The sequence below is a fragment of the Rhinopithecus bieti genome, unplaced genomic scaffold (genome assembly GCF_001698545.2).
Source record: "Rhinopithecus bieti isolate Rb0 unplaced genomic scaffold, ASM169854v2 scaffold_33330, whole genome shotgun sequence".
In the NCBI taxonomy this organism is placed as follows: domain Eukaryota; kingdom Metazoa; phylum Chordata; class Mammalia; order Primates; family Cercopithecidae; genus Rhinopithecus; species Rhinopithecus bieti.
Genome location: NW_016814059.1, coordinates 547,687 through 574,135, shown reverse-complemented (window position 1 = coordinate 574,135; position 26,449 = coordinate 547,687). Strand labels below are relative to the sequence as shown.

General features: G+C 59.7%; 1 protein-coding gene across 1 annotated transcript; it reads left to right on the top strand.

Moving 5' to 3' along the window:
• Positions 1-369: 369 nt before the first annotated feature.
• NKD2 (NKD inhibitor of Wnt signaling pathway 2) lies at positions 370-26,449 on the top strand. The gene is made up of 11 exons (XM_017849552.1): positions 370-375; positions 1,769-1,916; positions 2,182-2,261; positions 18,460-18,549; positions 19,198-19,258; positions 20,423-20,547; positions 21,282-21,377; positions 21,828-21,975; positions 22,458-22,542; positions 23,306-23,433; positions 24,767-26,449. Exons 1-11 carry the CDS (start codon positions 370-372, stop codon positions 25,342-25,344), a joined length of 1,545 nt encoding a protein of 514 aa, XP_017705041.1. The 3' UTR covers positions 25,345-26,449.

The window sequence follows — 26,449 nt, the reverse complement described above, 5'->3', positions numbered from 1 at the left end:
TCCAAAATCCACCTGGTGGTTCCGTGCGAGGCATCCTGGATGCCACAGAACAGTGGCAGAGAACCCTGTAGAGATTGGGCGCACTAAGAGCCAAGACCTCCAACCTGCCCTCTCTCCCCAGCCCCCAAAATAACACAAATGAGATTAGCCATTATTAATTCTCTGTGAGCAGTGCTGGCTCCTGCCTCTGTACGTGTCTGAAAACACCAACAGCAGCACTTTCCCAGACAGGTGTTTCTCTGCACCCCTGACGTGGCCCTCCCTGGCGACTCTGCGGAGTGCCACACTTTGCTTTTGGTGGGGCCCGCACGGCTTCATCACCGAGTGTCCCTGAAGGGCCAGGGCCATGGGATTGCTAGTGACGGTGCCATGAAGGTCTGGAGAGCGGATTGTAAGGGATCCGGAGTCCCTGGGGTCTTGCGTGGGTGAGGAGTGGTGCATGGTGGCAGTGCACTTGCGTGGCTGTTTTTAAAAGTGGTAGTGACTGCAGGGAGGATGGCCTCAGTCCTGGGAACAGGTTGCCCCTGCACGCTCACCCTCACCATCTGGTCTGCGGAATAGCGTTAGTTTCCACAGCGCTCCCTGAGGCTGGCAGAAAACAGTTCCAAAGACAAGAGTCACTGTTAACTGGAATGTTGTTATGAACAGAGCACGGACTTCCATGAAGTAGCGCTGAGGAAGGTGCACTGGGGTAACTCCAGAGGCAACACTGGAGTGAACACTCGTGACGGACCAGCCTGTGCGTTGAGGAGGCCGTGGCCTTGGCCTGCATGGGAGGCTCCTGCCCACATCTTCAGGAGGCCATGGGCACGGCTCTGATTGGCCTGTGTAGGGCAGGTCCCAACTTGCAGGATGCACTCGCCAGTCCCACCCCCATGCCATGGCCCTTCTGAATGTGCTAACATGGTACATGTTTCCCGGAAGGGAGCAGGGAGGACCACAGCTGCAAGACATGCTGGCTCTGTCCAGGGCTGAGCTCCAGGCCAGGGCCCAGGCCTTCACCTGCACTGGCCTCTGGCTTCCCGCAGCAAACTCCATCTGCCCTCGGCATGGCCTTGCTCACAGGAACTCGGGGCTCAGCCCCATTACATGGCTTGATGCCTTCAGACTGGAGCCAGCCACAGTGCTAAGGACTGCAGCTGGCCTTCCCCCAGAGGCAGGGGTGGGGCTGACCCTTCCCTGCCCCTCGTGGCCACCCAGAAGCCACCGCTCACCTGTCCTCTGTGGGGCCAGAGAGCTGGATGTGGCAGTGGAATGCCCAGTTCTCGGTCGGGGGGAGCAGTTTCTCGTAGAAGATCCTGGGAAATTCTTCATGGCTTCGAGCACAGTCTGGACACTACCGCATCAACACAGAGATACAGGGTGGGGACAAGATACACATTTGTAGGAGAGACTCGGGCCAGTGCACATGTGCCCAGAAACAAGGCAGTGTGGACCATGCTCTGCTTGGTGCTCGGCCACATTCCACACAGAAGGAGAGGTTGTGGGTGCCCGGTCCAGCCAGCTCTGCATTTGAGGGTGCAAGCCACTCCAAGATGTCCAGGAAAACGGCAGCCTCCAAAGGGAGCAGGGGCACTTGGGGATGCCTCTAGCACAGACACTGAGGGCCAACCTTCTGTCTTCTGTGACCCATGTTCTGGGACCCTGTGGCCTCATGCAGCTGAGGCCCATGTGGGGCCTTGCGTCAGAGCCGGTGGTGGCTGCAGCGTGTCGTGGCTACCCTTTGCTTTCTTTTGGTGCCCTCTGCATGCCTGGCCCTTGGATACAGGCAGCTGTGTTCCTACCCTGGGATGTGGCCTGGCCATGTAGCGAGGCTGACACAGACGCGCACAGAGGCTCAGGCACAGTGGGAGCGGAAGGGAGTTGCCAGGCCACCTGGCCATCCCGCCTTGTTGNACGGAGAGAGAGCCCGGAAGGTGAGCGGGCGAGCAGACTGGCGGGGCGGGGGGCGGCGATCCCGGCCGGGACCCTCGGAGCCAGGAGCCCGCGCGCGCCCTGCCCTGGAGCCAGCGATGGGGGTACGGGGCCGCGGGTCTCCAGGAGCGCGCGGGACCCGCACGCCTGCCCCTGCGAGGTCTCCGGGCGATGGGGACACAGCGAAGGCGCAGCGCCCGGGGGGCTCACGGCGCGTCTCTTTCCCTCCTCGGTGCGGGTTTCCCGCGCGTCCGCCCCGGGCCGCAGGGGACAGCTTCGTGGCGTCAGCGTACGCGAGCGGCCGCAAAGGAGCGGAGGAAACGGAGCGGCGCGCGCGGGACAAGCAGGTAGGCGGCAGGGCGACGGCTGGGTCGCGCTGCGCACCCGCCTGGGGACAAGGGAGCGGTGTCAGAGCTGTTCCTGGCGCCCACCCGCGGACAGGGGAGACGTGGGCCGCCATGGCCGCACAAGTTACCGAACAGCCAGGAGAGCCCGTCCCTCCCCAGCTTCCAGGACTTCTGGGGTCCCTTGCTGGGTGGCGGGTGGAGGAATAGGAATTCCTTGTCCTAGGCTGGGGCGGTGTGGGGCTCCATGTTTCGGGCTGGAGGAGGTGGGGAGCGGGAGGGGCTGGACCTAGACGTCCCAGGCTGGGGTCCTGGGGAGCGGGAATGCAGTACCCCGGTTGGAGGAGCTGGAGGAGCTGGAGTAGGAGTGGGAGCTACAGCCTGGGGCATCACTGGCCAGAGCCTCAGTGCTCGCTCAGCAAACATGGCCAGAGTCAGAGGCCGCGGTGCCTTCCATCTCTGGGGCGGGGTGTGACCACAGGCCTGCTAGAGGCTCAGGAGACAGAAGGACATCTGCACAGCTGTGGCCACCCAAACTGCAAGGCTGGCTTAGGACCCAGGTGGCCCTGAGTGTGGGTGAGGAAGGTTCTATGTCCAGGAGCAGAGAACTGTCCAGGTCTGGCATCCTGGAAGGGTCTGGGGTAAATTAGACGTGCATGTTTGCTGAGCATGAGAAAGCTAACATTCAGCGGTCATCAGTGTCAGTGTGAACAGGATCGGTGTAGATAGGCCCACCAGGTGGCTGGGCCCACACTTGCCCCTGCTTCCTCCCCACAGGTCCCCAGACACAGAGCATGCCGGGACACACAGTTTCTTTTTTGGAAAATGTTCTTCTGGCAGTTGATTAAAAAAAGCTCTGGGTGTGTTTGGAGACATTTTCTGCAGCTCTGTCTTGAGAAGGGGCTTAGGTCTGTTTGGAAACTAACACGCAATAGAGTTAGGGTTGGTGCTTCCTGAGAGTGACCATCTAACACCTGTGACGGTAGGAAGCATGCTCTAAGGTACAGTAACTTGGGTGGTCCTGTAAGCCTCCATCCGGGATAGGGAGACCAGGGTGAGGCCATCCAGGGAGCTGTCCCTGCCCCAGTCTGGCTCTCTTTGCCAGTTACATTTGCACAGGGGCTTGCTGGTGAGTGGATGGTGCCACTTAGCAGCCAGGTTCTCCTAGTATGATTAGTCAGTGATGTGAACACCTGGGGTGGGCGGGTGTTCACCTCACTCACGGTCAGAGCTTTGGCCGGCCCCTGTCCATTGGCCCACCGGCCTGGGGCCTTCTCCCTGGGAGGCGCGGCACCATGAACCTTAAAATCCCTGAGCCAGCGTCCCCACCGTGAAGTGCGGCTCCCAGGGCCATGGCGGGAGGCCAGTGCGCTCTGGAAAATGCACGTGCTCCCCGTGTGGCTATGATGTCAATGCGAGGGCTGCTTCTGGGCATTTAGACCCAGCACTCTACAATGGGACATTTTCTTTAGAGACTAGTTTGGGGTTGAGGCTTGCTTGGATTGTTACCTTCTAATTTTGCCATCATTTCATAAAAGAAAACTCCTTTTGAGTTAAAATGAACAAACTCAGAATCAAAGGCTATCCTGTGAATTAAATACATTTCAGCTTTCAGACAAAAGTGCTGCCTTTCTGTATTTCCACCTCTGGCTGTGACTCCGCCCACCTGGCATGGAGACCCCTGGGCCCAGGTGCGCCCTCACCTGGCCAGGTGCCCTCCCTGCCACATTGCTGTTCCTCTCACCTGGCAGCCATGCCCCCCGCGACAGATCCTACCCAGGTCTGGGAGAGCCATGGCCACCACAGCAAAGTGTCTGGCCAAAAGTTAGGTGTTGAGTCCAGTGTCCCTCTGGCTCTCACTTTCTTCCTTCTTTGTGTAGTCCAGAGCGTTGCCTATCATCCTTGTCCTCCCAGGTGGTATCCACTGAGGAGGGCCAGTCCTGAGTCACCCAAGGCACCCCTCGTGATGCCTGGCTGGGGCCAGCGAGGGGACTCGCTCCTTTCCTTCTCCAAAATCCACCTGGTGGTTCCGTGCGAGGCATCCTGGATGCCACAGAACAGTGGCAGAGAACCCTGTAGAGATTGGGCGCACTAAGAGCCAAGACCTCCAACCTGCCCTCTCTCCCCAGCCCCAAAATAACACAAATGAGATTAGCCATTATTAATTCTCTGTGAGCAGTGCTGGCTCCTGCCTCTGTACGTGTCTGAAAACACCAACAGCAGCACTTTCCCAGACAGGTGTTTCTCTGCACCCCTGACGTGGCCCTCCCTGGCGACTCTGCGGAGTGCCACACTTTGCTTTTGGTGGGGCCCGCACGGCTTCATCACCGAGTGTCCCTGAAGGGCCAGGGCCATGGGATTGCTAGTGACGGTGCCATGAAGGTCTGGAGAGCGGATTGTAAGGGATCCGGAGTCCCTGGGGTCTTGCGTGGGTGAGGAGTGGTGCATGGTGGCAGTGCACTTGCGTGGCTGTTTTAAAAGTGGTAGTGACTGCAGGGAGGATGGCCTCAGTCCTGGGAACAGGTTGCCCCTGCACGCTCACCCTCACCATCTGGTCTGCGGAATAGCGTTAGTTTCCACAGCGCTCCCTGAGGCTGGCAGAAAACAGTTCCAAAGACAAGAGTCACTGTTAACTGGAATGTTGTTATGAACAGAGCACGGACTTCCATGAAGTAGCGCTGAGGAAGGTGCACTGGGGTAACTCCAGAGGCAACACTGGAGTGAACACTCGTGACGGACCAGCCTGTGCGTTGAGGAGGCCGTGGCCTTGGCCTGCATGGGAGGCTCCTGCCCACATCTTCAGGAGGCCATGGGCACGGCTCTGATTGGCCTGTGTAGGGCAGGTCCCAACTTGCAGGATGCACTCGCCAGTCCCACCCCCATGCCATGGCCCTTCTGAATGTGCTAACATGGTACATGTTTCCCGGAAGGGAGCAGGGAGGACCACAGCTGCAAGACATGCTGGCTCTGTCCAGGGCTGAGCTCCAGGCCAGGGCCCAGGCCTTCACCTGCACTGGCCTCTGGCTTCCCGCAGCAAACTCCATCTGCCCTCGGCATGGCCTTGCTCACAGGAACTCGGGGCTCAGCCCCATTACATGGCTTGATGCCTTCAGACTGGAGCCAGCCACAGTGCTAAGGACTGCAGCTGGCCTTCCCCCAGAGGCAGGGGTGGGGCTGACCCTTCCCTGCCCCTCGTGGCCACCCAGAAGCCACCGCTCACCTGTCCTCTGTGGGGCCAGAGAGCTGGATGTGGCAGTGGAATGCCCAGTTCTCGGTCGGGGGGAGCAGTTTCTCGTAGAAGATCCTGGGAAATTCTTCATGGCTTCGAGCACAGTCTGGACACTACCGCATCAACACAGAGATACAGGGTGGGGACAAGATACACATTTGTAGGAGAGACTCGGGCCAGTGCACATGTGCCCAGAAACAAGGCAGTGTGGACCATGCTCTGCTTGGTGCTCGGCCACATTCCACACAGAAGGAGAGGTTGTGGGTGCCCGGTCCAGCCAGCTCTGCATTTGAGGGTGCAAGCCACTCCAAGATGTCCAGGAAAACGGCAGCCTCCAAAGGGAGCAGGGGCACTTGGGGATGCCTCTAGCACAGACACTGAGGGCCAACCTTCTGTCTTCTGTGACCCATGTTCTGGGACCCTGTGGCCTCATGCAGCTGAGGCCCATGTGGGGCCTTGCGTCAGAGCCGGTGGTGGCTGCAGCGTGTCGTGGCTACCCTTTGCTTTCTTTTTGGTGCCCTCTGCATGCCTGGCCCTTGGATACAGGCAGCTGTGTTCCTACCCTGGGATGTGGCCTGGCCATGTAGCGAGGCTGACACAGACGCGCACAGAGGCTCAGGCACAGTGGGAGCGGAAGGGAGTTGCCAGGCCACCTGGCCATCCCGCCTTGTTGTGGGGGGTGTTGAGGTCACCTCTGGGCACGCAGCCGATGGCACCTGATGCCCAGCACCTGAGAGCCATGGGACAGACTGGACACCATGTATGTAGTTTCTGCGCCAGCCTGGGCCCTGGGGCCACCGAGGGCCGTGTGTGCCCCCAAGCTCTCCACCAAGCTACAAGCATCCCCTGTCCTGCAGCAGGGGCTCCAGGGTGCTGACTGGGAGAGGCTGCTGCCGGCACCCGGTCATGAGGCTGGGCCATTGGATCTGTGTTGCCCGTGGTGGAGGCTGGAGGCTGGCCGGTGGCATGGTCCTGCCCTCCCAGGTCACTGTGCCTGGACAGTGCAGGTGTGCACACTCACTGGCAGCCACCTCACTTTATGTTGGTCCCTGTGTCTGTGAAGTGCATCCTGAGAAGCCCTGCGCATGGACCAGGCAAGTGTCTGGATGGAAGCCCTGGAGCGCAGAGCGTCCCTGCCGCAGGGCCTCAGGCTGGAGCTGGGGGTTTCACAGACAAGGCCGAAGAAAGAGCCCACAAGACTGCAGCTGCATCTGGGGCAGCTGTCACCCCTGGACTTGCGAAACAGCTTCCTCAAGCTAAAACTGCCCATTTTGCTGCTGAATGAGCTGAAGTTTTAGATTTCTGCAGGTGAAAGAAGACAGGCGGCTTCACCCTGCCCTCCTCAGTGGGCTGAACTACCGTGGGAAGCCTCGTGCTGCTCCGTCCTCAGTGGGCTGAGCTACCGTGGGAAGCCTCGTGCTGCTCCGTCCTCCTTCCTTCTTGTGGCTGAGTAATTTGAATTCCTTTGAAGTTTTCATCTTGTTTTGGCTGAAGAGCTTACATCTTTCCTTTTCTTAAAAAACCCAGGCTGGTTTGCCATCCTCAGAAACCGGTCATCAGCCCTGCAGCTTTGGGACGCCCTGTGCCTGCTTTAGGGGGTTGGGGGTCCATCAGACACACATGTGACTCCTGGGAGCGGCGGGAACTGTGGCTGGTGTGGGCCGAGGTGGTTGTGCCAGAAAGGGCAGGGCCGTCTCAAGTACCTGTCTCCCAGTGCCCTTCGGTGCACTGGGCCTGTGCTGTGCATGGCTCCTGTATGAGCAGCAAGGTGATGGCGAGATTGGAAGTGCAGTTTCGCCTGCCTCATAGGAGTGGCTAGCTCTCCTTTGCCCTTGGGTGGCCACCGCTTGTTCAGAGCTGCCTGAGCAGGCGGTAAGTCCATGGCCACCCCAGGTCCAGGCCCTGGCGGGGGGAAACGCGCACCTTGCCACTGTCCTGTCTAGGCTGGGGTTGGGGGTTCGGCTGTTTCTATTTCTCAGGAAGCCAGGAGTCTGGGCCAAGGGTTCCTGTCCTCCACCCCCGCTTTGCGGCCAAGGAATACCCACCTGGTCGGCCCTGACAGAGACTGAACGATGTCCTGGCCAAAGACCACAGTTGGGAGCCACCATGTGGCCGTTTTACATGTGGCTGGGGCCCGTCGTCAGTACCAGGTTTCTGTCATTCCATCGTTAGCAGAGGCGGCTTGTAGGGTGGCTCCCAGCCTCTGGACCCAGCTCCAGACCCAGTGCTGACACTCACAGCCTGGCCACATCCCTCGTGCCTGGGCCGCCTGCTTCCCCTTGTGGTCCCGCGAGGAAAGACAAGGGACAGCTCCACGCTCCGTAAGGCCGGGCAGCGAGGGCCACCTGGAGAGCAGCCCGGTGTGGCCGAGCCCCTTGCTGGGCTTTTCCCCAAGTGCCAGGGTGCTCCAAGCCAGAGGGGTGCGTGAGGCCGTGAGCTCGCGCCAAGATGCTGTGGGCCCAACCTGTACCGCACAGTCGTCTGAGCTGTCAGCAAGCTCTCACTGCTTGGCAATGCCCACAGCCTCCCCGGTGTGGCTAGGTGTGGTGGGAGCAGAGGCCAGAGGGTGGGAGGGGGTCCGCCCTGCTTCCTGTAGAGAGGAAGCCTCTGGCCTCCCGGCTGCTGTTCTTGAGTTGGCAAAGCCACACTTTACGGAAGCAGCAGTTCTTGAGGCCAGACATACCTGAGTTTGGAGTTGCCCAGCCTACCCCAAAATTTGTGGACAGCTACCTGTTAAGTCAGTGGGTCCCTGGAGCTCTAAAGGCTGAGCCCTGTATCCTTCCTGCAGGGCTCTCAGACAGATGCCTGCATCAGAAAGTCCCTGGGTTATGAAGAAAGGCCCATGACACCCCCAGGGAGTTGGGGAAGCCTCAGGAGCAGGAGGAAGCAGGAGCCCCTGCTCGGTGAGGTCAGCGTTTGGGGGTGGTCCTGCCTGCTCACGCCGCTGCCGGCATTTCAGGGTGGGCTGCTCCCATTGGGACTGCGGATCTGCCTGTCTGTGTGGAACCCAAGGGGGCCTGTGCTGCGTCCTGGGGCACTGGTGCTGGAGGGTTCCTGTGGCTCTGTCCTCTCACAGGTCTTGCCAGCCGTGGCCCCTCTCCTGTTGGACTTGCTTTCCTGAACATGGGGAGGGGTCCCGAGCCCAGGACCCCTAATCAGTTCCAAGGGCTCCAGAGCTTTCAGTCCCTGCCACCTGAGCCATTGTCTGTCACAGATGATGACCATCAGCTGTCCCTGGAGGAGCCCTTCCCACGGGGCTACTGGGTTAACGCTGGAACCATAGGGAGCAGAAGGCGTGGTGTGTGAGGGGTCTGCCTAGGTAGCAGGATCCCCCCACATGCCGGACACTTCCCAGCATGGGGCGAAGCTCATGGTGCTGGCCTGGAGGAACACATGGTGCTGACCTGGGTCAGCACCGCTGCTCTGGCTGCCGCCTCTGGCCTGTGAAGCCTGGACGTGCTGGGACAGGAGCCTTGCAGACACCGCGGTCTGATCCGCTCTCACAGTGAGCTGCACCCATGCTGGCTGATGGGAGCTTTAATTTGCTTTCATGTTGGCAAATACTTGGCAGGGCACCCTCTGGCAACCTTTCACACTGGTGTTAAACAAATTGGGTTTGTTCCATCCTGTCCTGCGCAGAGCTGGAATTCACTGGCGGTGATGGCCAGCCCTCGGCAGCCGAAGGGGGAAGGTTTGTTTTCCTTTGTTCTGCAGAATTTTCCAGAGAAATTGTAAATAGTTTTGCGCACCAGAATCAGAGAAGCCAAAAAGCATGAAATACTGTAATACAAACATTCAAATTGGAGATTATTTTAATGGTAAGTGTCTTGGTGGCTTTGGACTAAGAGCCTTGCTGGAGGCCGATGGAAATGGGGGGTCCTTCCTTGCTGTCTCTGGTGAGGTTCCATGGCACTCACATCGGTGGTTGTCAGGACCCTCCAGGGCTCCCACCTGTCCTTAAGGCTGTGGTCCTGCACGTACGTACCTCTAGGACGAGCCTCTCACATCCGCTAAGGGGGACATGACGAGCTACAGCTGCTTTTGGATAAAACGGCCCCCCCCATCCTAGTTCCCCAAAGGGATACACAGGTGCCTCTCTCTTCCCACGAATGGATAACAGACGCCGGACCTCTCCTCGTTCTTCCCACAAAGGATAACAGAGCCGACCTCATTCTCGTTCCCACGAAGGATAACAGAGCCGACCCTATCCTAGTTCTCACAAGGACCTGCCTGGACATGGTGCAAAGCTGCTGCCCCTGGTGGCCTCCCTGCTGCCCCGGGGACGTGGGTAGCCTGGCCCTCGGTGGCTGGCATCTGGGCCTCAGCGTCACCCCACGTCCCTCTGCGTGCCATCACTGCCTGCTCTCTTGGCTGCCCAGGTGTACCCGGTTCAGCCGTCCTGAGGGCCCCGCCAGGCCAATGGCCAGGTCCGTGTGCCCTGCACCCTTCGGGGCAGCCACTCACGCTTGAGACCAGCCAATCCTAGACAGGGCTGGAGCAGGGGCCATTTTAGTGGCTCTGATTTTGCTCCTAAGGGCTGTGGTGTAACATGAAAGAACGTTGCCGTAGGCTTCCAGCCATGGGATTCCGGGGCTGTCTTTGCCTTGTGTTGCTGTCACAGGCTTGTCCTGGGCACGCCCTCAAAAGGAGGAAACAAAAACAGAAGAGCTGAGTCCCGGAGCCAGGACCCCAACCCAGAAGCCCCCCCACCAAAGCCCGCACCCCCACCACCGGGCTGCCCTGCTGCCCCAGGGTCTGAGCTGCTCTCTGGCTGCTGGGAGAACCTGACAGTGGTTGCTGGAAGGAAGGCCTGCAGGGCCCTGGGTGCTGGGGTGCGGGAGAGGCCGGGCATGGGTGCAGGGCCTGTGGTGCTGGGGTGTGAGAGAGGTCAGGCTGGGCTGCAGGGCCCTGGGTGCTGTGGTGTGAGAGAGGTCAGGCTGGGGTGTAGGGCCCGTGGTGCTGGGGTGCGGGAGAGGCCAGGCAGGAGTAGGGGCTGCCGCTTGATGTGGGTGTCAGGAGTGTGTGGTGAGGAGGCATGGAGGAAGCGTGGCCCCCCAGAGGCTTCCAGGCTGGGTGGCCAGTGCAAAGGCCCTGAGGCAGGAGTAGGCCTGGAGGATGGGACAGTAGCAGGCAGGGGGCTGCGGGAGATGGGGGGAGGAAGAATGGCGGCCCCCACCCATCTTCCTCTGCCTAGAAGGAGCCACAGGCACAGCCTACAGGTGTGCACTGGTCTCTGTGCTGTGGGAGGCCAGACCTGGTGTCTGTGAGGAGCACCACAGTTGCAAACCTGCCGGATGACCCTCGGGTGACACTTCGGGGTGGAGGACCCCCACCCGCCCTGCCAGCCGTGTTCCTCGGGCTCTGAGCCCGTCCTCCCATCTGTGGAGCAGATGGAGCCACTAGCAGGGGCTTCTGGCCCCTCCTCTCCTCCTGTTGATTTGTTGCAAGTGCTTTAGGTTTTCTGTAACACAAAGCGGATGTGGGCCTGGGGAAGGCGCTTGCGGGTGTTTCATGAGCTTTCCCAGGCCTGAGACACGTTTTAGACGGCAGCCAGCTCACGTGTGTTGGGAGAGGCTGGTCACAGTCGGGGCGACTCGGGGGCTTGTGCTTAGACGGTGACATCTGGCCCCTTTGTTCCCAGGGTGATGGGGAGGTGGCAAGAACTGGCAGCTGCCCCACAGGCTGAGCTGAGCCCAACAGAAAGGCCCAAGGCCGGAGCACAGAGGTGGCCTGGATGCTTATGGCCAGTGATCAGGACCCTGCCAGGCCTTGCTTGGAGGCATCTTGTGTGTGAGGGGAGCCCCGTCCATGCCAACCACCTGGCTTTGCCCAGGGGAAACTGCCCTGGAGGCCTGTTCTCGGGGTCTGTTTGCCTGTCGTGGGGAGAGCGTGGCGCAAGCTGGGTCTGCGGAGAGGAACGTCCTTGACCTCTGAAAGGGCCGAGAGCACCACCCCTGCTTTGGGCCGTCTTGGGGAGCAGCAGGTGGGGACGTTGCGCCTCTGTCCACAGCTCAGTCGGGGAGACTCAGAGCCCTGTCGGTGAGTCCTGGGTCAAAGGGCATAGCGACCAGGCCAGAGTGCCACCTTCCTGCTGTCCCCCTGGCAGGGCTGTGATTGCCTCTAGCTCTAGTGACTGGGGCAGTGGTCCTGGCTGCCTGCACCTCCCCTGCCAATTATGTCCCCCATCCGCGCCCCCCGTGCCGGCTTCTCCTCTTTCGAGTTTGGAGTGTGACCCCAAGACGTGCTGCAAGAGTGGCTTTGTGTGCTGCCAGAGCTCAGCCTGTGCACCCTGCAACCTCGGGCCCAGCGCCCTTCCTGAGATGAGATTGTGTGTCCTGTAACAAAGATGTGCGTGGTCTCCTCTGAATACTTCTTACCTCTCATGCGTGGGTTGTCACCACTCTCCCCTGAGAGTGGGCTGTGGCTCGTGTGGGTGGCAGCTGACAGGCATAGCCCCTGCCCCCTAGAGCCCTCTGCAGCCTTGGCTAATAGGAAAGTTGCAGGTGGGCACCAGGCCCTCCTTTCATCTCATGGGGCCCCTCGCCAGCCACAGCAGGGCCCACGTGGAAGTTCTGAGATTGTCATGTGCAGGGCATGCAGCGGGGGTGCTTAAGAGAAAGAAAAGGCCTTGATTACTTGTTTGAGTAGCTCAGTCCCCAGAGTTTGGAGCTGTAATCAAATATAAGCCCCTCAACCAGCATTTCCTGCTGTTTCTCTCTGGTAAGGACATCGACGTTGCATGTTCACGTATGGTGTCTTCCAAATGAGAAAAAAGAAAACTCTGAAATGCAGCAGGGTTCTTTCCAGCTTTGGAACTAATCTTCCTTTGAAATAGGAAACATGAGGCTTTAATGTGAATGAAAGAAAACAAAAACGTCTGCTGGGTTTTTCCCGGGGAAGAATTCAGATGGAAGGGAAGTGGATTCGGGTCTGCTTTCAATCCCGATGGAATTCAGCCTCCTCTGAGTGGGGCGGCCGAGGGTGCAGCAGTTCGGAAGTTCAGAGCCTGAGTCATGGTTTTATTTTGTGTGTTCTGTGGCCTGGATGGTAAGCTGAGGGTGGCAGCTGCATTTGGAAGGTCAGTCACCCTTGGTGTTCCTTTTTCTGTGACATTGGGGATCATTAGCTCTGAAGACAAAGACAGTAGCAGGCGTGACTGGGAGAAGAAAAACCTGCAGATGAGTTTGTGAAATGGTTAACATTCAGTGTCAGCACTTCAGGATGCTGAGAGTAAAAAGCAGGGCATAAAGTTTTGGCAGAATTTATGATCACGCCTCTATTATCTGGGCAGAGGCACACGTGTATATGTAGGTGTATGTGTGATGTGTTCACATATGTGAGTACACACATGTATACATCCATGTATACAGGTTACACACACACGTACATAGGTCTGTATTTAATACCTGAGCTGAAAACATTTCATATCAAGGCACCCGTTCTCCACCCCTGGCCCCTGGTCACCCTGCTCAGCCTCAGCCACACCTGGCTGACAATGGAGTCTCTGGGAGGGCTGTGGCTTCCCATTCCTGAGCCAAGGTGTGGGCTCAGCGGCCCTCACGCCTTCCCTGCTCCCGTCCGAGTCGGTTAATGCGGGTAAAGTGCTCCCTGAGTCCCTCTCTCCAAGCGTGGGGGGAGGGAAGCTCGGCTGCCTGGTTGTAAAGCCAGGTGTCGCTGACCACGTGTTGCTTGTCATGTTTTTTTTTCTCTGCATTGTTTAGGTTGGGGTTAATTTCATGGGAAGGGCAGCCCTGGGCCTGTCGCTGTAACTCATCTCTTCACTTCCACTTGTAAGGGTGCGCCGTGGCTGGGCTGGGTGCCCCTTGACCCCTTGGTGTGGTCAGTCCCCTTAGGCTGAGCGTCCACCCTCGTGGCAGGGGTAGGTCCTGCAGAGACCCTCCCTGGGCTCAGGGCATTTACTGGGTGAGGGGGCAGATGCCAACACAAAAGCCCTGTAGTGAGGGAGTGAAGGGCGTGGGGAATGTGGCGCCTCCATTTAAATGATCCAGACGATGAAAAGCTGCTGTGAGACAGGATGAAGAGGGAGATGGAAACATTTCTATTTTCTGGGCCTACAGGAAGTTAAGTTGCAGCAGAACTCTAGCTTATGGGGACATCTGAGTATTTTAGGAGGCCTTTTGACCCCAAAGTTACTGTTTTTCTAGATATAAATTTCACATGTGGTTATTAAAAGATCTCTCAAATCAGTCCTAACCCAGAAGAACTGATGGGCAAAATCTGCAAATGCCTCTCAGATCTGGAGGCTGTCTGAATGTTCCAGGCTTGCGTGGGAAGCCGGCCCCCCCCTGCCCAGGGTCCGCTCTCCGCCCCGGCCTCCGCCCGGGCCCCTGCCCTGCTTGAACCTGGTCCCTCTTCAGCCATCCCCACAGGGCCCTCAGTCTCATCGTCCTAAAATCTTTCACTTAGAACTCAGAAGTTCCGGAGTAAGCAAAAGCCACAGCCTGAGGGACCTGCAGGCCGGTGGTTAGTAGCTCTCTGGGCCCAGCTGAACATGTGGTGGGAATTATTAAAGCCCATAAAGCTACATTGCCACATCCTGAAACTGTTTAGGCCATTGAAACCAGATTCGACTATCAAAAGCCCGGCTGCGGGGTTTCCAGACAGGCGGGCTGGCGGTCAACCTTTGAAGTCAAATCCATCCCATGGCGGCCCCCGCAGAAGTGGGCCCCCAGCCACCCTCCTTGTAAGAAACACACCTCTTCTGCAGACCCACTAGTGGCATGTCCCCCCGCTCACATGGGTGACATTTTGGAGAGACCATCTTTGCATCTGGAGCTCCCAGCAGGGAGGGGGAGGGCGGGTGGGGTGGTGGTCTTTTGCCATTTACAGAGCTTGGAAACCACTGTCCCCCACCAGGCCCAGCCGTCTCCTGCCTGCCTCCTGGGCTCCCCAAGGGCCGCCTGCAGCCCGCTGGTACCTCAACCACCTCCTCCTGTTCCCTTGCCGCCTCACCCTCCACCCTTGGTCTCATAAGGTGCCCTCCCTCTCCCTACCACCAGCCGAAGAAAGGCTGTCCTTCAGCCCCAGAACCTGCACCCTTGACCTTGCTGGCCTGTCTGCCAGTTGCCAGTGACGCTGTCCCTGCTCTTCCTATCCACTCTGAGGTGTCCCAGCCTGTTGTCCCTGCTCTTCCCACCTGCTGTGAGGTGTCCCAGCCCTTTGGGTTCCTTGGGAGCCTGGCATCACCCTCAGCCTTTTCCCGAGAGGCCCAGCTCCCAGCCCGTGTGCCATGTCCTGAAGCTCCCTTCGCACTTCCAGATTGAAGGCCGCTAGGACGATACCTGTGATGCAGCTGCCTGGCACCCTCCAGGGGTTCCGACAGACGGGGCGGCTCGGGGGGGCAGTGGTGCTCCAGCTGCTGGGCGCCGCCGAGCGCTGGCACACGGGACACGGGAACATGCTCCTTTTGACTTTTCCAAGGAAGCTGGGAGTTGTTTTGTGAGAGTCTCTCCGTGCGTGCGTGGCCGCCTGCGGAGGCTGTGGTTTGCATCTTACTGTCTGGACTGGGACCAGGACGGAGGCTGGGTGCTGGGCACCCAGCCCGGTGCCTTTGGAGGGGAGCAGATGTCCTCACTGTCATGGCGGGGACATGGACAGTGGCCTTGGAGCGGTTGGCCCACAGACCGGGGTGACCTCTGTGAGCGTCCTACGGGGCCATGGGACCTGAAGCAAAGGCCACCTGTTGTCGACGCCGTGTGACAGACGCCTGCCGCTCACGCAGCTGTGAGGCTGTGGGCTCTGGTCCCAGAGGCCTCCGTGGCCTGGGGTCAGACCCTCCTCCCAAATCTGAGGTGATGCTGAGTGAGGGAGTGGGGTCAAGCTGCTCAGGCAGATGCGGCTGCTTTCCTTATGGGATGAGGCCCCACGGGGCAGGCCCATGGTCGGGTTCCCTGTCCTCCCAGGGGCCAGGAGAGCACCCAGCATTGCAGGAGGATGCCGTGGGCGGGAGGGGACAGCGGGCATGGGGAGGCCTGAAGGCCAGCCGTGGGGTTGCTGCTGACATGGAGGGTTCTCAGGGATGCAGGGCAGTGGGACAGATTAGAGGAGGTACCCAGGCACCCCAAGCTGGAAGTGCAGCTGGGACAGGAAAGGGTGGGTGGAACAGGTTGGGGGGGGTCACAGGAGGCTCTCACTGGGGGCAGGGCCAGAGGGATTGAGGGAGGGTTGGGCCCTTGGGAGGGAGTGAGGGGAGGGTGGGCCCTCGGGAGGGCGAGGCCAGGTGGGGGTTGCATCTCAGGGAGAGGCGCCTGCCCTGGGAAGCTGAGGCTTTGGTGGGTGCTGGGGCACATTGGGCCAGGCCTGCCGGGGTCCCGAGTGCGGACTTGGCCTCTCAGGAAGTCTACCCAGTGGGGAGGGGCCGCACATCTGGCCAGTGGCCCGGGAGCAGGTTTTATAAGTTGCAATTAGAGCTCTTGGCCTTCTAGTTAACCGAGGCAGCGTAGATTAAAGGGCAGTTTTATGCAACCAGGACGGATTTGATGAAATCACCAGCCACAGAGACCGGTGTGGCTTTGACTGCAAATATTTCTTCCCATTTGATCCTCTCTGCATCTCGGAGGTCGCTGTTGACTTGTGGCTTAGAAAAAACACTGTGCATTCGAGGGCTGAGAATTCTAGGGCTGAGGTATAAGTGGATTTTTTAAAATGGGATTTTCCTCTGTGTAGGAACTTAGTCATGAGCTGGTTGGTGCAGCGTTGGCTGGTTGGTGTAGCGTTGGCTAAGTGGTGTGGTTTTGGTTGGTTATTACAGTTGTGGTTGGTTATTGTAGCTTGACTGGTTGGTGTAGTGCAGGGAGTGTTTCCAGAAATCAAACCATGGGTCTGTGCAGATTCTTTCTGTCTTGAACAGCTGCACGCCTCCTGCCATCTCGCGAGTTTAGACTCCTGTCTGTAACCAGTGAAATCCCCCACAAGTGGCCGGGAGGTGGCTCACGCCTGTAATCCCAGCACTTTGGGAGGCTGACGTGGGCAGATCACGAGGTCAGGAGATCGAGACCATGCTGGCTAACATGGCGAAACCCTGTCTCTACTAAAAATACACACACACACAAAATTAGCTGGGCATGGTGGTGGGCACCTGTACTCCCAGCTACATGGGAGGCTGAGGCAGGAGAATGGCGTGAACTAGGGAAGGCGGAGCTTGCAGTGAGCCGAGATCGTGCCACTGCACTCCAGCCTGGGCGACAGAGTGAGACTCCGTCTCAAAAAAAAAAAAAAAAAGAAATCCCCACAAGTGTGCTCAGAATTTTTAGAAACATGACACGGACGGCGTTTGCATGTTCGCTGTATTGACTTCATGCGTGGAGTGCGTGACGCGCCGTTTCTCACTTGTCATTTTCAGCAAATCGTGGGAAACACTTAAAAATCCCTTAAAAAATACTCCACCCCGCCCAACTCGCTGCCCGGCTGCCCGTCCTCAGGAGCTGCCGCACCTCCGGCTCCTATGGGTTCTGGCACTTTCCAGGAAGCCGCTGCTGCTGCCCCTCATCTGGACAGCAATGTGGCCTCCACGAGTGACTTCAGTTAGGGCTCTTTAGCAAGGAGTGCTGTGCGTGCAGGCCCTCAGACCCCAGGGCACCTCACTGCCGTTTGTAAAGAGGCTTGGGGCACCCAGCACCATGCAGGAGGCCTGAGCTCTGCCTGCTGGTCTGATGGGAGGTGAACTGGGCGCTTGGTGGGGGATTGTGGTACAGTGGGGTGGGGGGACTGAGAACCCTGGGGGGCTGCACCACGCAGGTCCCCCCATCACCCTCCCCGCGTCCCAGAGAAGGTCTGGGCTGGAGCTCCCAGGGTGGACAGGGGTGCCTCACGGCACCCACCTCAGCATTTAGGGTCACTTTCCCCTCCCTACCAGCCCTCCACAGTGACAGTGCCTGCGTCCCTCAGCCTGGGCCTTGGTGGCCTTGGCTGCCCTCATGACACCATTTCTGTTGGCAGCCGCCAAGCACCTGGACGAGTCCACCTGAGGGGCTCTGGAGCTCCCGGCACCCAGTCCTTCCCACGAGGATGCTGTGCCCATGGGGGCCGCACCTCTGGGGCTCTGGGCACTGCTCTGCACTCCACAGAAGCCTACACAGCAGCCTCACCTGTTATTCTGATTTTGAAAAATAAATAAATAAATAACCACAGCCCGGGTTTTAGAGATTTGGTGTTATGCCAGTGTCCACCTGGACAGAGTTTTACCTCACAGCAGTGCCTCCCTGCTGTGTGGACGTACGAGGGCCTCGCCAGGCTGGGCTCATAGGAACCCTCAGTTCCGCAGCAGCCAGTCCCGGAATGTCGGGAACGCAGCCCCCAGGAGGGAGGCCTACTTTTTAATCATCAGCTGTTTTATTTCTTATTAAAATGAGGGCAAGCTCTCCTGCCTCCCACTGGGAGCTGCCCACCCTGCCTTGGCACCTCCCTGGGTGACCAGCAGGAGACCTCAGCTCCAGGGGGCCCTTGGCTCAGCCACAAGGAGAGCCGGCGGCCTGGATCTGACTCAACAATACTCAGTCTCGGCAGCGTCACCTTAGTGCCCATGTGTGGATGGGGGTCCAGTCCTTCTCCCTGCCTAAGGTCTGGGGTGGCAGCCGGCCAGCCTGGAACCTTCCACCATACCCTGCTTGGCCCCTGGCCAATGATCACAGTGGCAGGAGGCGCTTGGGGGGTCCAGGTGCCCTCGAGGGTGACCTTTCTCGGCCTCCTGCCTGGACCAGACTCCAGGAACCCCAGAGACCCCAGCGGGGCCGGTAGCCCCCTAGGAGGTCAGAAGGGATGAAGGGCACGTGGCCCCCGGTCAGGAGGAAAGGATGAAGCGTGGGGACCATGAGGGCAGCCCTGGGGTCCTGTGTCCACCCACAGAGACACCAACTCGGCACCAAAGTCATCTCCAGGGTCAGGCTCTGGCCGTCCAGGTGGACAGGACTCAGCTCTGTGCTGTCTCCTTGCGAGCTCTCCACGGCTTTCCAGGGACCTGGAATCAGAAGCAGAAACACAGCTGCCCATCCCTGCAGCCTGCCTGCCCCAGAGCTGCCTGCTCTCAGGAAATGCTCCAGGGCGGTGAGTGCTGGGCTGAGGGACGCTGCACCTCCACCACCACGCAAGGCCCCTGCCCTGACCACGGTCTGTCTCCTTCTCCGTGTCCTCAAGGCTGTAGATAATTCACGAGGACCCTGTGAGCTTTGGCTCAGCAGAAACACCACTGGGATGTGTTTGAAGTTTTTCCCCATTTTCTGTAACTAGTCTCTGCCGGCAGACCTAGAAGACGCATGCTGGGGTGCTAGGCAGCCGTGGGGGCAGCGACTGGAGTCCTTGTGTCAGGCTCCGGGGGGACAGTGCTGGGAGTAGGCCCCAGAGCAAAGGGGCAGGTGTGTCTCCTCTTGTATTTAGGGTAATCTAGCGTAGGGGCCCTGGCCAGGGGCATCCTCAGGGCAGGACTGACTGAAGAGGTCATTCCAGGCAGCTGCGTCTTCCACCTGGAAATGCTTTGGGGAACCTGACAACACGGGAGTGTCTGTGTGTTTTGCCTCCTAAAATCCGAGGCTGAGTGGGGCACAGAGGGTTGGTGTTTCTGGACCCAGAGATTGAGATGCCTCAGGAGGCTTGAGGCGAGTGTCAGGCTCCAGTCCAGCCTCCCAGAGCTCCTGCCCGTCTCCCCCGCCTGCCCACTGAGCTGTGTGGCCACTGACTGCCCCGTTCTTCCTGCAGGAGCTGCCCAATGGGAACCCCAAGGAAGGGCCTTTCCGGGAGGACCAGTGTCCCCTAGAGGGTAAGTGCAGCTCCCACAGCCTTCCCTCCCCAAACCTCGCAGACTTCATCCCGTACCAAGGCAACGCCAGAAACCCACCCTTAAAACAAGCCTGTGTGTGAAGCAAGGGGCACTTCCCAGACTTAGACGCACTTTGTTCTTGAAAAGTGCTTGGCACCACAACTCACAGGGTCCTCGCTGGACTGGCAGCTGGGATCTGGCAGCAGAGATGAAAAAGGCCCATCCCATGGCCGGAGCCCTAAGCATCACCTTTATGTGTTTGGAGTCTCTGTGAGCCTGTGTTTGTGGATGGGGGTGGCTCTGTATAAAGGTGACCTGTGAATTTTCAAGTCAGCCCTGGGTCCGAGGATATGTGAGATGCTGGCCCAGCCTAAGTCACTGCCACTTGTGTCTCTCGGTGGCACCAGTCCTACCTGTGGCGTGTGGCAGGTCGACACTTGGCTTACCTGTGGGTCTGTGGGAGGGTGCCGGGAGGTCAGCCAGCCGGGTCACCTTCAGATGGCTGCTGAAGCCAAGAGAGGCACCCAGACCCCCCTCAATGGGAAGGCAGGCCCAGAGTGTCGTCCCAGCTCAGGCTCGACGTGCACTTGTCTGCAGGTGCTAAGCTGGGACAGGCCCATGCTCCTATCCTGGGGACGCAGCTTGCAAGTGCCAGAGAATAATGGAATAATTGTGCCCCAGAAACCTGAGTGCTGTTCATCTATCCTGCCCAGAGGCTGGGGGAGGGGCCGCCTGTTGACACACTCAGTGCACAGGTGGCCTGCATGGCCTGTGGGCTCAGTGACAGGATTCTGGAGTGGAGGGCGGTAGGGACTGTGTCTATGGGGAGGGGGGCCTGATGATGACACAGGGAGCATCTCCTGGAGGCCCAGGCTGTCTTCCCCTATCTGTGCTCCTTGGGGTCTGCTGCACCCCCAGCCCCGAGGTGGTGGTTGCAGTTGGGAGCCACTGTGGGCTGGTGAGAGGAGGGCACACCCGGCTGTGGCTGGCTGGGATGGGGCCTCTCTCCCCTCCGCAGGGGTCCCAAGATCGGGCTCTTGGCTCAGGCCCGTCTGGATGGGATCATGGTGCGGTGAGGGGAGGGTAGCGACGGCCCCCCCCCACGGCAGGCCACATCCTCCATGTCCCCTCTGCCAGCCCCTTTGCCACCTCTTGTCCTCCCAGTGGCACTCCCCGCTGAGAAAGCTGAGGGCCACGAGCGCCCAGGACAACTCAGCGCAGATGACGGAGAGAGGGCAGCAAACTGCGAGGGCCCACGAGGACCAGGCGGGCAGCGCCTCAACATTGACGTAGGTCTTTCTCCGGCCTCACTTGTGAGAACACGTCCCTGGGGCCGGGGGCACAGGGACAGGCGTGTGTTGCCCTAAAATGGGCATCTGTGGGCACTGCGTAGTTCACTCAGTTTTCCCCACAGTTCACCCCATTTAAAGCACTGAAGCAGAACTTGAATATGCAGCCAAAGTCAGCAGGAGCCAGAGAGTGCGGGATGTTGCTGTGAATTTGGCCAAAACTGACTGGTCTGGCATTAAATAACTTGAGCCGCATTCCCAGCCTTGGTACCCTTAGCACTACAGGAGTAATGCCAAAGCTGACTTGACGGACAGCCCGACTGTCTGCCTGCTGGAGGCAGAGCACCCGGCTTCCGCTTCCCGGGAGGGCTCAGGGAGGAGTGGGGTCCCTGTGTCCAGTCAAGATTTCTGGAATTGACAGCACTTGACGGCCAGCGTGACCTCTTCTCCTTCTGGGTGACATGGAGTGCTTGCATGAGCTGAGACGGGTGTCACTGTGGGGAAACCAAGTCACGGAGCACAAAGCTGGGTCCCCCCAAGGAGGGCTGAAGATGGACAAGAAAGGGTCTGCTGGTTCCAGGGCTTGGGCTCCAGCCACGCTGCCCTCTAGGCTCCCCCTTTCCTGGCTGCCATGAGGGACCCCCGGGAAAGGCCCCAGAAGATCCTACCCCTATGGAATTGGGCGTGTTGGTGTGGGTAGGAGGCGAGGTCCCAGCCCCCGTGTCCCCCTGCAGGCACTCCAGTGCGATGTCTCGGTGGAGGACGACGACCGCCAGGAGTGGACGTTCACGCTCTACGACTTTGACAACTGTGGGAAGGTCACCAGGGAGGTAGGTGAGCTTGTGTTTGTGTCAGGTGCACAGGAAGGGCTGCACAGGGCCCAGTAGTAGACAGACTGGGGGACAGATGGACTGTGCTGGCCTCGCCATACCTCAAGGGGCGGGAGGGGACCTGTCTGCTGCGAGGTCCTCACGCCAGCTGGGCTTGCGTCTCCCCAGGGCCTGATTCACATGTGTTTCTGGGCCAAGTCTGCACCGTCCATTTCTGCGGCTGTGCTTCCCACACTGCAGGGCTGCCCTCAGGGCACTGGAGGCACTCACAGGGCCTCCCAGGCAGACCCAGGCTGCTCAGAGAAGATGCCTGTGTTGGTCCCTGAGGTCTGTCAGCAGCTGCGAGGATGGTGCAGGAAGGGGCCAGGGGATGGGTGTGTTTTCTGGCAGGGAGGGCGGGTGGCATCGCCTGGGGTCTGCTCTGTCAGTGACACCGATGCTGGGCCCCAGGACATGTCCAGCCTCATGCACACCATCTATGAGGTCGTGGATGCCTCGGTCAACCACTCCTCGGGCAGCAGCAAGACCCTCCGTGTGAAGCTAACCGTCAGCCCTGAGCCCTCCAGCAAGAGGAAGGAGGGTCCTCCTGCTGGCCAGGGTGAGCGAGGCCTGAGCACACACACAGGACCCTACCCCACACTGGCAGGGGCCTAAGTTGTGTGCTGGGGACAGGGAGGGACAAGTGAGTGGATGGAGGAGTGAGTGGGTGAATGGATGGGTGAGTAAGCAGATGAATGAGAACGATCGACGTTACAATAGAAGAGTGAACAACGTGAGTTATATCGACGGAATGAACCGAGTGAGGTAAGAATCAAGGAACGAGTGAGTATGAAATTAGTGAATAATGAGTTAATGCAACTGATTATATGAGTGAATGGAGTTAAATGAATGAGCTGCGAGTGAGTACATGAATCGAGAATGAGTTAATGAGTAAATGAGCTCTAATGAATGAGTGAATGAGTGATTTAATGAATAGTGAACGAGTGAGTGATTAATGAAACGGAATGAATGATTAATCGAGTGACACGATAGTGCTGAAATAAGCAAGGAGTTGAGTGAGTGAAGCAGACCCCCTTTCAGACCGGGAGCCCAACCGTTGCAGAACAGAGGGTGAACTGCCAGAGGAGCCAAGGGTGGCCGACAGGAGGTTGTCTGCACACGTCAGGTGAGGGCTGGGGTGCCAGGGTGGGGCTGTGCCTTAGGCAGAGGCACCCTGGCCACACCCGTTTCCCGCAGGCCACAGGCCGTGCATCGTCCTCTAGGTCAGACCTGCTGGGGGCACCTGGGCCGGCAGCTCTGTGGGGCACGGGCCCTTCCAGCATCCGGCACCGTGGCTGAGCCGGGCCCCCAAGTCTGTCCGAGCAGAGGGCTTTGAGGGGCAGCAGTTGCAGCAGCCTTGACACCCTCAGCCTGGACTTGCCGTGGCTCCCTGTGGCTCCACTCAGCAGCTTTGGCAGCAACAGGGCTGGGGGTGGCTGGGGCAGTGGCTAAGGGTGGCTGAGGGTGGCTGGGGATGGCTCAGGCAGTGGCTGGGGCAGTGGCTAAGGGTGGCTGAGGGTGGCTGGGGATGGCTCAGGCAGTGGCTGAGGCAGTGGCTGAGGGTGGCTGGGCAGTGGCTGGTGCAGTGGCTACAGTGGTCCCAGAGTGGTGACCAGGGGCCACTACAGCATGAGCCACTCCCTAGAGCACCTGCGGCTCTGGTGCCTGGGACGGAGATCACAGGGTTCTGGGGGGCGGCCATGACCTTATTTCTCTGGATGGCACTTGGCTGTGTCTGCGCCCAGTCGTCCACTCTTCCCGCTCTGCGAGGAGGTGGGTGCTGGTCAGGACACACCCCGGACATCTGCCGCCTGCTGCAGGTACCCCGTCCTCAGGGGCGTGCCGCCCAGTCTGTGTGGCGGTCAGGCCCTTCTCTGTGCTTCATGCAGGAGGCCCAGCGCTGACCCCCAGCCCTGCTCAGAGCGGGGACCCTACTGCGTGGACGAGAACACGGAGCGCAGAAACCACTACCTGGACCTCGCCGGGATTGAGAACTACACGTCCAGATTCGGCCCTGGTATGTCCTGGAGGCCACCCTGGGTGCGAGGCCCTGGCTGTGGGTTCCCATTGAAGGTCCTGCTTCCTGCAGCCCTGAGTGCAGGGGGACCCTGCCCCGCCCCGCCTGGCACCCAGGTCCCTCCACAGCTACCTGTTGGTCGTGACTGCCTCCTGGCTACCTGTTGGTGCTACCCGAAAGCAAGGCAGGCGCCCCGTCCAGGCGTGTGTGTATGGAAGGGGGGTACCTGGTTCAAAGTGAGATGGAAGACGGGTTTGCATTCAGGAAAACCCTGCCTTGAGGTGAGAAGTCAGTATTTTAGGGTGGAATCACCAGCTCACTCAGCAGAGGGAGTTGTCCAGTAGAGTGGCTGGCAGGTAGTGTGGACAACAGACAGTGTGGACAGCAGGCAGGCAGTGTGGACAACAGACAGTGTGGACACCAGGCAGTGTGGATGGCGGGCAGTATGGACAGGAGGCAGTGTGGACAACAGACAGTGTGGATGGGAGGCAGTGTGGACAACAGACAGTGTGGATGGGAGGCAGTGTGGACAACAGACAGTGTGGACACCAGGCAGTGTGGATGGCAGGCAGGCAGTGTGGACAACAGACAGTGGACGGCAGGCAGGCAGTGTGGACGGCAGGCAGGCAGTGTGGATGGCAGGCAGGCAGTGTGGATGGCAGGCAAGCAGGTGGATGACAAGCAGCGTAGACAGCTGGCAGCCTGCCTAGCACCCATTTATTTCTGACCAGCAGCACCCCCGTGTGGCCTGCATGGAGATTATTGGACTAAAGCCCAGGCCACTCCCCAAGGGCTGGGGCCGAGTCCCTCTCCTAACCCCAGCTCCAGGAGTCCCCAGGGGCAGGAGAGGTGGAGCTGGATCGGGGTCATGGGCTCAGTGTGCTGTGTGCTGACGCTGGGCCATGCTCTGCGCGGGGCTTGCACTGCACCTTGTGAAGGTGGAAGCCCTGGGTCCTGGAATCTGTTTTGTAATGAGGGTTTAGGGGACGTGAATCCTGGGGTGCCCTCCCTGACATAACCTGGCTTTCTGCCATGGTGCCCCAGGCAGGGTCTCAGCTGTGCAAGGAGAGAAGCTCCGCTCCCAGGACACGCAGTGGGGATGGGGCTAGAGGAGTCGGCCTTTGCAGGGAGCTGTGGAGCCAGGCAGGTCACCCCCCGTGGCTGGACCCCTTCCCTTCAGGGCTGATGGCCGTCTGACTGCAGACTTGGCTCACAGGCTGGCCTCAGACGGGACACCTGGCGCAGCTCTTCCAGTGGGCCCTGGACCGTTTCGGAGGAGATGGGAACCTGGGCCTGCACCCCCAGGGCCTCACACTCTGACCTGTGTCTGCAGGGTCCCCTCCTGTACAAGCCAAGCAGGAGCCCCAGGGCAGGGCCTCGCACCTCCAGGCCCGGTCCCGCTCCCAAGAGCCGGACACACACGCCGTGCACCACCGTAGGTCGCAGGTGCTGGTGGAACATGTGCCATCCTTGGAGCCTGCTGCCCGGGCCCTGGACCCACAGCCCCGGCCGAAGGGGCCGGAGAAGCCGTTCCTCAAGTCCCCCAAGGGCTCTGGGAAGCCGCCGGGGGTGCCAGCCAGCAGCAAGTCCGGGAAAGCCTTCAGCTACTACCTGCCGGCCATCCTGTCCCCCCAGGCCCCTCAGGATGGCCACCACCTCCCGCAGCCTCCCCCGCAGCCCCCACCGCCACCCTACGGCCACAAGCGGTACCGCCAAAAGGGCAGGGAGGGCCACTCGCCGCTCAAGGCCCCGCACGCCCAGCCTGCCGCAGTGGAGCATGACGTGGTGCGGGACCTGCCGCCCACGCCAGCGGGAGAGGGCTACGCGGTGCCGGTGATCCAGCGGCACGAGCACCACCACCACCACGAGCACCACCACCACCACCACCACCACCACTTCCACCCGTCCTAGTGCCGCCACCAAGCACACCTCGCTCCAGCACACCACGGCCCGCACCCTCGGGACGGGGAGCCGAGCAGCTGCCTGCTGTGTGCCCGTGGGGAGCCCAGCACTCCCCACCTCCGACAGCAAACAGCAGCTGACTGCAGGTGCTGGCGTGATGGAGGCGGCACAGCTTGGACACGTGGACAAGGCCCAGAGGCCCTCTGCTCTTCTGCCCTCGATGCCACGTAGCGGTGAACACATCTGGGCCGCTGCGTTTCCCGGCTCTAAGGCTCATCTGTGTAACCCATAAAACTGCTTTCCTTTAGGATTCCAAAATGAGGTCCTAGGGTGGGTGTTCCTCCCCGGGCTTCGAGTGGTGGCCTCTGTAGGCTGTCCCAGTGCGAGGCTGGGAGCGAATGGAAAAGCTGAGGCTTTGCCTGGCTTGTGCATCATGAAGTCAGAGGGGACAGGGCTGGGGGGAGGCAGCTTGTGCTTAGCAGGGAGCATCCACGGCTCCCTGCAGGAGGCCAAGCAGCAGACGTAGCAGAAGGCAGCAGCGCTAGAAAGAGAAGTGCCAGAGTGGGGAGCCCAGACCAGCGAGGAGGGACCACAGGGCACAGGGAGCCCTGACGAGCAAGGAGGGGCCACAGGGCAGCATGCGGCGGTGGAGGTAGCCCCTGGTCCCGGAGCCACAGCAGCTCAGGTGGATGCAGGACACGGTCAAGGCAGGGAGGGGCGGGGCGACAGATGCTGGGGAGAGGCAGAGGCTCGCGCTTGGTGCGGCCCAGAACACGGGGACTTGAACATTCACTGTCCAACACTCACGGGGCGGCTTCTGTGACGTGTCGGCTTTGGAGAAAAGTGTGTCCTCCTGCAAGGGTCAGGAGAGGGTTGCAGGCCAGAAGGGCGTCCCAGGACCCGGTGGGCCCGTGCCAACATTTCTGAGTCTTGCAGCCTGCAGGGGTCCACATGGTTACCCTGAACAGGAACATGCGGGCGCTTTCCGGGATCTGGCAAGCCTGCACAGCAGTTTTGCATTTACATTCCTTGTTCTCTTTTTAAGGATAAAGCAAATTGATGCCAACTGGTGACAGATGTTTTACAGGCCTAATAAATATATCTGCATTTTGTA